The 12124-nt window shown below is 43.2% G+C and overlaps 1 protein-coding gene across 1 annotated transcript in view; it reads left to right on the top strand.

The window, feature by feature from the left end:
• Window positions 1-2063: 2063 nt before the first annotated feature.
• The window catches only part of LOC107188866, a 73987-nt gene continuing 63926 nt past the window's right edge, over window positions 2064-12124 (top strand). Inside the window, exon 1 of the mRNA XM_015577246.1 lies at window positions 2064-2264. Within this exon, the coding sequence (XP_015432732.1) occupies window positions 2064-2264 (201 nt within the window). The remainder of the gene's footprint in view (window positions 2265-12124) is intronic.

Here is a 12124-nt window from a genome sequence, read left to right on the forward strand (position 1 = left end):
GCATATATACATTAAAATTATATACATATATATGTATAAATTTAAGCCTTCTAATTCTACGTTTATCTCGAGAAATTTGGAAAATTATGGGTAGCCCTAAGTTTTTGGCCAGGAATTATAGAAATTAGTGTTATTCCGTTAACAGTAACTGTATAGATCACCGAGGTTAATCGATCGAAAATCATTCATATCCGTTCTTTAAAATGAACTTGAATATTTTACAGACTCTACAATAATCAAGCAACTTTTCCACCAACGAAACGAAATTCCTCTTCTGTAAAAAGAACCTAAACTTGTTCGACGAAAAGTTTGTCCAACATCCAGAATAATACTGAAATATCTCTAATACTGAAATGTATCACTGAATTCCAACCAACTGGATAGAAACAACAGAGGAAAAGTCCTCCTCACCCCTCAGTTGGAGAAGAAAATTTCCAGTTCTCTTTCCGAAAACACTCCAGTTTTCTTCAGACGGAACTGTAACGCTATATTATAGGAATCGTCTGGGATCGACCTGTGTCTTGGTACGCAGCCAAAGGAGCGGGATTTACCTCGTTGATTCCTTCCAGGCTCCCGCAATTCGATTGCGACCGTAATTGCCGTGGCTTTCGTGCCAAATTTACGGGCCAGCTCCGTTTTTCGCGAAACCGGGGCGTCACGGAAGGTTTAGGACTGATGTATGTGAACCCTGGCACGTTTGGAAGGAACCGATGCAATATTCAACGGCCGCCCCGATCCTCACGCGATCACAATATTTCGCATGATAGGTTATGGGGCGATGCTAATGTGACGGCTATGTAATAAAGCAATTTTTGGGAATTTTTTAAAGAAAAACTATTTAACTTATCAATTTGTATATGTGTGGCTATAGCCCGTACCAGAATAATTTAAAAAATTTGAGAAATAAAAAAATGCCTTCCCAAACAGAAGGTTTAATTTATTTGCATAAAAATGGCTGGTTTTTTAACCCGCAACACTTATGAAAACTTATGCAAACGCGGACCTTTATGCAAAATAATGTTTCTCGAAGCGATTCATAAAGGCAGTTGTGAAGGTTGGATTTTCTTCAGTGTCTTATAGATTTTATCATGATTAAGACAGAAAATATATTAGATCCAACGTTAAATTTACCATTTAAAATCTCCTCTCACAACGATCCAGGTTTCTCAAATTTTCAAGAACGACGCAGAAACACCCGTCACTGTCGAGACACACCAATTATACACACACGTTCCGAATGACCATCCCGCGTGTGTCGGTTCGTTCCTCATTTCCTGCGGCTCATACTGTGCGTCACGTTTCACTTTATTGTATCAACAACTACCGTGTCTGGTCGCCTAATTGATTTACACCCTCCCCTTCCCTTGGTCATCAGCGGCCTCGAGGATTCTCATCCACGAAAATCCACGTGGCCGCTGGGGATACGTCCCGAGAAAGGGCCGCAGAGGTGAAAGTGGGCGGGAGACAAGACGTGTTGTCAGAAAGAATTATGTTAGGAGGGAACGCTTGATTGCATCAAGCTTTGGATCACAAATTGGCGAAAGAAGTTTCTCCCTCGTAGAGACAGCTTCTTCTGGCCTGGGTCGTCATTTTGTCGGAATTTCGCCGTCGAGTTTCACACATTTGATATAGACAGTCGAATCCGAAAAAAAAAAAAGAAGGCATCGAGAAAGACTAATTTTTATACAGTGTGTTAACAAAAATATATGACACTTTCATAGAGTGGATTCTACACACTGAACATTAAATATTTCACAATCTAATGCTGTCTGAAACAAATATCATTACTTCAGAATTCCTCGTTCTCTAGATTTCTATCACTGTGGTAAACCTCATTAAAAAGTTAGTGTTACCTACACCTGGAGGTCTCTCCTAGCCTTCGAACAGTCATCGAGGATTTACTGAACACCACATTCAGAATGAACAACTCGAACGAGAACAACAGAAGGGAAAGTAGATGACGCCAGAAATGTAACGTATTCTCTTGTTCTTTCCAGGACCCGTGATGCCACCGACGTCGCCGCCCCCGACTCGTCGGAATCGTTAGCAGCAGGCCGAAAAAAATGGCCTCGATCTTGGGAGACGGAACGGGCCCCGGGGGCACGGGACCCTCCCGATGCCTTTTGCTTCTACAAAGGTCCCTGGCGATTCAGCTGACCAGGGGCCCGCCCCCTCAAGTTCTGAACGCCAGCCAACGGGAGAGCCCCAAGGAGCATCCGGCAGACGAGATGTGGATGTACGATAAAGGTTACAATTTGTTTCAGGTGAGTCAAGATTAGTAGAATTATATAGGTTAGCGCCAGAGGTACCTCGTGTACCTGCTTCCCCTTCTAATTTTTATTTCGCACTGTGTGCCTTCGTAACGACAAAGAAGCTCAGACTTTTGTCTCTGAATGAATTGAAGAAAAATGTCGGATGATGGTGGGGGGAAAATGGTATAGACTTCAGAATTCCAAGCTCTATCACTGTGCTAAACCTCGTTAAAAAGTCAGCGTTACAGCTGGGGACCTGTCACTGCCGAGGAGCCTTCGAACGCTCATCGAGGATTTACTGTTCTTCCTCGACGGAGAGTCGTGATGATACTTTTCCATTTAAAACATTACCGTTTTGGAATCAGAAAACCTTAGTGGATCATTTATCGGTACACCTACTCTTTTAAATGTACCATGATTTTACTGGGATATCTTAACAGAAAGCAGTTTCATACACGTTCCCGTATACCAAATTCATTGACGATTGACTATCGCGATTTCGATCGCGAAAAAAGTTTAATTACAACGCATGCCCATTGCCGTAACTAGGTAGGGGCCAGGGTGGGCCTGCCCCCCTCCCTTCAGAAATTATTGAAATATGTAAAAGAAAACAGTTGGTAAAATCTTATGTTATAAAAAGTAAATACCTGAGAAGAAATGCGCCAATGCACATCCCCGTATCATTGTCTCGCATATTATCCGATGGGGGACAAGGGTAATATTGAACGTAATTCTTGGAAACGGACAGTAGACGACACGGTGAACAACGCCGAAGCGATGGAACGTGTCCCTTCGTCGAGGCGCTCGCTCGTTTTTACAACTCAGCGTTTTTGATGTACAAGATTGGCGTTGATTGGATGCACCGTTACACACCAGAATGAGACAATATGAATTACGAGCAATTTTGCGAGGCAACCTTGTTCCCCCCGCGGGAAGGGGGAGGGGAGTTAGGACGAAGTAACGAGTTAAGTGGCGGATGTTCCACGGTCGACGACGGCTCTTCGACGTGTCGCCGATCCTTTCTTCCTTCCGTTAGGTTTTTTTCCCCCGTTCCGCGAGAGTCGTTGGTTTGACGCACAGACGAGTATGGTTTAATGTGTTTCACGTCGAAAATCGCGATTCATCGTTAGAAGGCTCTCATTAGTGAACTGTAATTGTTTTACTAACCAGAAGGAAGTAATTAATTTTAAACGTACCTTTTGGTATTCACGATTATCTACAGCTTTGAAAGTCCGTGGGTTTATAGAGTGATACGAGACAGGAATGACCGTATGTTTCATTCGTGTCCTATCGCTCTTTAAGGGTGTAAAAACGAACCTCGAAGTCGAAGGGTCTCTTAAAATACAAACGACAGGAAGAAGTATTTCCAATAAATGTTTAATGGCAGAGTAAGCGTTATAAACTTGTACTAAGAAGATCTTAAAAAATTGTTTAAAAAATGTTTTCATCGTGCATGTTAAGTGGGTGATAGCCCTCGAAGCTGAGGGATGAAATATGGGCCACTACGAACGCTATGGACAATAATATTGTGGTTAGAACCTTACAATCTAATCCATCTTATCCATTATCACTCACAATCTTGTTTCTAAAGCTTTCCACGCGTAACACTGCTTACACTAATCTTAAATTTAACAAACCCTAGAAAATGAACAAAAGGAAAAAACAATAAGTCATAGTGCCATAAACACTAAAGTATTCCACGCATACACAACCTGTTCGTAAAAAGTATGCAAGTTGTTCAATGTTTCCTTGTGAGTAGTAAATGTCAAGTTTTTCATTTCCAAAGAATATCCAAAATTGCTGTCCACTAGAAAATTATCGATCTAGTGTACCAAAGGCTTTCCTCACTTTTCCCAATGAATCAGTTCCTTGAGTTAGCCAGCTCACACTTTCCGTCAAAGGAAATAGAATTGGAGCACGTCTTTCAACGAGACAGAGTGCCCTTCAGTTTCAATAAACTCTCTCTCTCTCTTTCATTTGGGGCGTGTAGCACCCTCCGGGGAAGGGAAAGTTAACAACCAGGGTTCACGACGGCCACCGGCTCGCCGAAAAAGACACGAGTGGCAAGTGTAGCTTCCACCACCGAGATAGGGCGTCAGCCGAATCGCAAACAATGGCGTTCTCGTGGAACCGGAAACTCTGATAGCCACTTTTATTATACCTGTGATCCTCTGACTTCTCTTTAACACCTGCCCCTTGGAGATCAATCTCTCGACCGGGTCGAGGAACCTCGGTGTTGTGTCCCATCATTGATTTCAGGAATTTGGGGTCGAGGGAACATAAGTAGAGGAACAATGGGTGGCCCTGGACACTTTTAAATGAAACCCAAAAACAATTATTCAGGATGTCTCATTTCAGAGATATTCGAGTGGGTCGATTTAAATGGAATGCATCAAATAGATACAATTTGATTTCTTTATATCTTATTTCTTTTGAAGTACAACGTGGTATTGAAATAAAACATGCAATGACCTTGAAAAAATTCTTGACTTGAAAATAAGATATAAATTATCCATCCGATACGTCCTATAAAATGCTACATAATTCATTAAAACGTTTTCTGATACAACCAACAGGTAACGACTTCTTTTGGATAATAGTTCTTGATGACTCATCCTATATAACAAGGCGAATTCTTTTATCATACAAAAATTTAGTATTGTACTGACAGCGAAGGTGTGCTGACCATTGAATAGTCCGCTTGGCGCAGAACCTCTATCCGTCCGTTGTCCCTAATTTTAATTCAGAAACACACGAGGCCAAAAGTCATAAAGATTCCGTTATGTGCCGAGTGGAGTGGCAAATTCCGAATTGATATTCAAGAAATGACCACACACGGTAATTGCCAAATCGGCTCTCGTGAAGGATAATACAACCGTCAAGGACCATCGGTCTGACGCAACACTCCAAAGGACCCAATTTCTCTGCACGCTAACTCGGTCAAGGATATACCGTCGCGAACTTCCACGAAACAGGTACACCTAATGTAATCTTGTTCGATCTAAAATCCTTCGAATTACAAACAGGTCAACCACAGTTCACACCGAGTGACGTCACGCGAAAAGATTTGCATGTTCTTACGGTTGAGAAAGAAATTGCAAAAGACACGAAAAGATATTCTCGGAGAGAATTAATGAATCGTACGAACGAAAAGATTGTTTAGAAGAATGTAAGGAAACCTGTGGATTCACGCTATTTAAACCATCGGGGACAATAAAGACTATAGAGATGTATTATGGATTTTACTTTCTTATCACTATTTATCATTAGTTTTTACTTTCTTAACTCTAGTTATCACCAGTTTCACTTTCTTATCACTAGTTATCACTAGTTTTTACTTTCTTAACTCTAGTTATCACTAGTTTTTACTTTCTTATCACTAGTCTTACTTCGTGATCACTAGTTAATAATGCGCGGTGTCTTCATGTCAGGCATTGAACCGGCCAAGAACTTTGTCGGAATCGTACGTTTCACCGGCCCACGGTTCAACAGGGCTGATTTCATATGCGACTCGTACACCGGAATGCGATCCAAAGCGCGTCTCGCATGTATAATGGACCGTTGCGGCGCTGTTACGTAACGTTCGTGTACCATAGGTTTGTTCTTCACGCGAATGGTACATCGTCGGTAGCTAGAAATCGTCCATACACCCGTTAGAATTTTGATATTTACGAGCCGTGACAATAAAGTTTCGAGAATAATTAATCTAAAATCCCTTCGTTTCCCAAATTCACAAACTCGTTTCAGCTGATGAAAAGATCGAGAGAAACGTGGCAGAAATTCAAATTTCGCAGATGAATGCTTTTTCGAAAAATCTTGACGAGTTCCTATTTCACCGAACGAACCACCGGTTAACGGATCTATTATATCGGGAAAATCCGTAAACAACACAACGGTACGTCCCAATGATCTGGGCGTTTTATCGTTCGACTGTTCGTGTTTTCTTACCGGAAGTGCGGGATTGCAGATATCCGATGAATTTGCATAGATCGATAACGAACGAACGCGCGCACATGTCCCGTAATTAAGTCGCCAGGACCGCTGAACACGTTGTTACGCCATTCCTTTTTTGCGACTAGATCACTGATTTCGAAACCCACGGTCCCATGAAGACATTGCGGGCTGATTTCCAAGCGTTTCCACGATTTCTACCCGCGACCGACGACAAGTAAAATGGATTCAATAAATTCACTGGTGAGATCGGAGGGGGAAAAACTATCGCCTGGAAAATAGGTAATTGGAAAAACGGTAACCAATTAACGGACCGTGTCTATTTCGGACGTCTGATCTTTATTAGAATTTATAACGATTTGCACGAAGCGTCGAGAAATTTTGCCGTAGAATCGCAGTCGGTTGGATAGTCGTCACAACGAGTTTCGAATAATCCTTTTGCGTCGACTTAAAAGAGTCCTTAATGGACGAAGAGGAATTCGCAATTTATGGTACTTAGTAGCTTTACGATATCTCCGAACTGATCGTGAAGAAAATAAAAGAACAAAATATTCGTTCGTTTACAGAAGAGAAAATGAATTAATTTCTAATGTATCGATCATTTCCTGCAACAATAACGTAATTCATAATTTGCAGTTTTTGAGACGTTATCATAAGCGTCACACTAGCATAGCCCCTTAAAGGGTTAAGGCTACGTTTCGAAGAGGACACTTTATCCCCCCTCCATCGTTCCCCACCGACCGCAATATTTATATTAATCGAAGATTTTATCTCTTATTTACGATCCATTTCCGCGTAAGGCTGACCGGTAACGCCGGGGGTAACACGATTCCGCGGTGCATCCAGCGATGCGCACCAGGCCACGGTGCCCACTCCCGAGATCGTGTTTCACGTTGAAGAGGAAAATGTATCGCGAATATGGCGCGCTCCTGGCATAATATCCGCAATAAAACGATCCGAGGTTTCACTCCCAGAACCCAGCCGGAATGGAGTCGAGTACGCGCGTTGTTTATGCGCCCCGGAAATACAATGTGTTTGTAATCTGTGTTGAGAAACACGTACACGCAATGTTTATTTTGAATCTTTATGCACTGAGAGGAACAATTACGTCGCGGTGAAAACTTTCACAGTGCACCACCGTGAATTGTTTCAACACCTCACAAATCTATTTTTTGCCCGAAGCCTCGGCAACAAAACTAGGGAACAACAAAGTTTGCGTTTGACAGGTTCCACGCCCCTTCCCCCCTCCAGTGATAGGGATGAAGTAGAAACTCTCACGAGGAACTTCCTATTCGACTCTCATGGAACCTTTACTATATTTAGAAATAAGGACAATTATAACTTTGCCCCTCCATATTACAGTAAATCCTCGATGAGTGTTCGAAAGCTCCTCGGCATTAAGAAGGAAAAGGCCTCAGGTGTAACGCTGACGTTTTAATGAGGTTCATCACAGTGATAGAGCCTATAATTTTGAAGCCAATGGTATTTGTTTCAATCGAATATGCCCATTAATTTATGAAATATTTAATGTTCAGTGATGCCCTCGAACATTTATCGCGGATTTACTGTAATATCTTCTCCACAAAATATTCAAAACTTCGATACAACAATGAAATACAATAACAAAAGAATTCACCATAAACAGTTTTCAATCTATTTCACGTTTCCAGTGCCTCTCGGTACGGTTCGCCAAGCAGAGTCGCGTTTTAGTAAAATGTACGTATCGGAGACCGCGGGCGAGGGGGCAACGCTGTGTGTCGGCGCTTTCACTCCGCCTGGACAGGTTTAATTTCATACCCGATCATTTCGCAGATATTGCTAATTATAATACGCTCCCGTTTTGTTTTCGTTTTAATAAGCATTTCGAACGGGGTACCCGGTGAATTCGTCTCTTTACGAAACGGAAACTGCTTTCCTTTCGCATATGTACAAATCCGTTTCGTACGATTGTCCCCCTCCCGAAATGTTCGGCGGCCAGGTGCGGCAATTAAGCAGAATTTACGAGCAAAACCGTAATTAGTTTCGTGGACCGTATATGTGTCTATGTGTACAGGAGCGCGTCCGACAAACTGTCGATAATATTCTGAAGAGAACGGGGAGGGGAGGGAAGGCTTTTAATCGGGGAATGGAAGTCGAGGAACGAGTTCGGAGCCGCCGCTAGACGGCTTGATCTCTCTGGTTCGATCACGATGGTATCTTGAAGTCAATTGTGGCGAACGACAATTAACCGTGGCAATAAATAAACTGGCTGGCCGCCGCTGTATTGCGAAACGATAACGGCTGCGCGAGTAACAGCGGTTTTCCTACGACGTTTCTAATTAGCCTGACGTTTATAGCGCGTTGATCCGATCCACCGACACTGTGCCCCCCCCCCTTCATAGATTACGCTACTCAATCGAGCAAACGGGACACACGTTCCACGGAATTTTCACGTGGGTTCCAGCAGTGAGCAATCACAAATTGATTACCTGGATAAAGAGTTTTCAATAACGAGTACAAGATAAAAGTGTACTTTGTATATTTTTAAACGATTGAACGTGGAAATTTGATTTTTTATAATAGGAGGGATCAGGGACAGACGTAAGAATTTTTCTTTTTGAGTCTGTAAGTAGATGATTATTTCCACAAATGTAACGGAAAATAACGTTCAGTTTGGTTATTAAGAGTGTCGCGAAGTAATCAGTCCCGGATCATTCATCTATAAGAGGATGAATGATCTGCAGATTAAAGGGTTAAGAGCACGAATTGATTGCCCGGTGAAATACCGGAGATTGGAATTCTCGGATCATTTTAATGGACCTACGGGTATTGAAGACGGTGGGATATTCTTTGGATATATTAACTATCTGTCGTGATTCGTTTAAAATATTGATACTTTCGTAATCCGAACGTTCTCATTAAGCGTGCTTTGTATGTTGGCAGTATATAATGTTTACGGAGGTAGAATTCATTAATTCTCGTGTACCATTAAAGTAATTTAATAATGTATGTTCGTCCTCGAATAAACCGAAGCTAAAATTAATATTACGATAGAGAAACATTTACAGTTAGACAAATCACATTGAATTCGGTAATCACGGTTGATTATAAACTATCCGAATAATCATTAATCGCACATGAATACAACCTCATACTTCCGCGCCACACTGGTGTAATTCTCCCTCTCCATCGTCCCTCTGCATTCATAACCTCACTCGAACAGGTCCCCCCTCGAACAGGTTGCAACAATCAAAAGCGTAACCAGAGGAACATCTTGATAAACCGATAATTTCCCCAAGAATGGAGCTCGTTAGGATCGGAACACACAACCGTACCCTACCCCGGTTCCCGGCGACGATCGCGGAAATACTTATTCCTTGTAACCGGTGGAACAAGCTATTCGCCCGGCGAAACGCGTGTATGACGTCCCGCCGGTTGTTAAAAACACGAAGGATGCGCGCGCACGCGCACGTGCACGCCACCTAGCCGGAACGCGGCAGTTGCCCCCTCCCCTCCACCTAGCGGGCAAAGTCGTAAAGATGAGCCGTAGTGTACCACACATATACACGAGTTCCTCGTTTTCCGCGCGCGGAGAACATTCGTGCGGACGCGAAACGCCGTGAAATATGCATGAAGATAAGGGGGACGCCCGTTCCGAAGGAACTCCTTCGGCCGTTTACGGTGGATTACCGAGGAGAGAACGACTCGCCGGCGGCGGTTTAGGATCCGTTCAGGCTGATACGCCGTGAACTCCCCCCTCCTATAACCTCTTCGGGACCGGTACCGTCAGTTTGAGCAACAATGCCCTACCTCCTTCTCGCTGCTTCGGGTAATATAATGGTGCATATGTACGCGGCCGACGGTTTCCGCGCTCTTTGTGTGCTGGTAAGAAAATATCGGGTGGAAAAGATTAAGGAGAGAATAATAAGGCTTCGATTTTCGTTAGGATGGAACCTAACCTTTACAGACTCCTCTCGATTATCGTCTGGCTTGTTCTACGCGATTATTGTCCAGGCGTCATCCCCACCACTGAGGAAGGGGGCGGACAGTTCGCTTTCGTTGGCGAGGCTAGGGCTTTGGACACAAAACGAATTCACGGGAGTCTAAAGCATTTCTCCCTGTACGATTATTGTCTTGGCGCGGACCTGACTTCGGGACGATAATCAAGAGCTGTCTGTATCTCGATGTGTTACGGTACCATATTCAAATTGATTCGACTGTTTTATGAAAAAAGCGTTAGATACCTAGTGATTTGACAGGGTATAATGAAAAGTTGGAATAACCATTCGCGTATTGATTGTTCCACTTGTTATAAATGTAACAAAACTCTTGGATGAAGGAAGTAAATTTCTGCATCAATCCCCGTTTCTATGAGTTATCCTCCACGGATATGGATTTGCTTAATCGTCAGTTAGTCTCCGTCGCTTATACGATCCAACGTCTCGTAAAGTATTAATTAGCAATGACGCGGGACAGGAAGACTAATGGCAAGGTCGTTATCAAGCTTCTATTTAAACGGCAGACAGCCAATGAAAAACGCCTTTTATGAAATTAAGTGGACACATGTGGATACGTCGCGAAACCAGCAGTCATTTGCAAAACGAGGTCAAATAGAACCTGCACACTTGTATCCGTTTATGATGTTGTATCTAAGTGTTAAATTCATTCCATCGAGCTACTTCACGCGCACGTAGGAGATACAATACGTGTAATATTTATCAATAATAGTTCCACAAGAAGAAAATCACATATCCGGAAAGACGAAAAATCAACGCAAAACGGATAAGGAAGTACCACAGTTAGCTTTTATGCTCGGTTCGCGTCGGTTGGTCGGAAAAAAGAAGGAAACGTTACCAGGTATCGAACGGAATATTCTAGGAGGCGACGATAATAAACGCATATCCCGACACTTCCTAAGCCCCGGACAGCCAGCGGGCCTGAAAGAAATGCAAATTGCCACGTTCCCATCGAGTTACCGTTATTACGCTTCGTCGTATTGCCGCGGAGACACAACTGGCGCCCCCCGCAGACGTCGAATATAGATACAGGGAGAAATACGGGACAGTTAAAATGGAGATATTTACGACAGAACTTTTGCTAATGAAACGAATGATTAACAATTAAATAAGCAGAGTCTTTTTCACAAAAACAAAAAAATAGAGACACAAATGCACTTCACACTTTCTGCACTGAATTCTTGAGCGGCCAGGACATTTTAGGAACTTGCAGCGACTTGGAGGTCCAACATTACGCGAAGGCAAAAATGGTCAATGGAATCGTACTGTATTTCTTGAGCAGGTTCGAAATATCAGCGTAGAAACTTCATGTACACAAATGTGACCACCAGGTCTGAAAGGGTTAAGTGGTTAATTCGGGCATTGAAAGGGTTAAACGAACCCGTTATTACGATACGTTGACCACGTCACCTTGAGGATGGCCGATGCAGCAATCGGGCCTGCACGGACACTTTCCATCCGCATCGCGATTTCTGCCTACCGCCGCGGCGTGGCGCGGCCGCAAAAACACCATGCTTTGCGGCCGCGGCCTTCTCCCGTCCCATAACCGCAGTGTAAACCAAGGCTATATACCAGTTTGTTGCGTTCACTTCTTTGGAACGGAAAACCGGCCGAGACCGATATTTGATTACAAGCATTTTCTATCGGGCATGCCCGTCGAGCCGTTTAGAACACGATACTTCACCGCGACGTAGATGACAGGGGATCGTCCGGATTCACTTGGAAATCTCGATGGAAACTGCGTGGTTACCGTCAACTGTATTTCGAGTGGAATCTGAAGGCGATATTTTCTCTTCGAAGGATTTATCATAGGGACTTCATCGTGAAGAAGACACAATTAGGAGGTAGCTGCATTCGGACATTAACCGTGATTGGAAAAAATGTTCTAGTCAACTGCTCGAATAGGTCGACTGGCTATGAGCTTGT

The sequence above is a fragment of the Dufourea novaeangliae genome, unplaced genomic scaffold (assembly GCF_001272555.1).
Source record: "Dufourea novaeangliae isolate 0120121106 unplaced genomic scaffold, ASM127255v1 scaffold141, whole genome shotgun sequence".
Lineage (NCBI taxonomy): Eukaryota > Metazoa > Arthropoda > Insecta > Hymenoptera > Halictidae > Dufourea > Dufourea novaeangliae.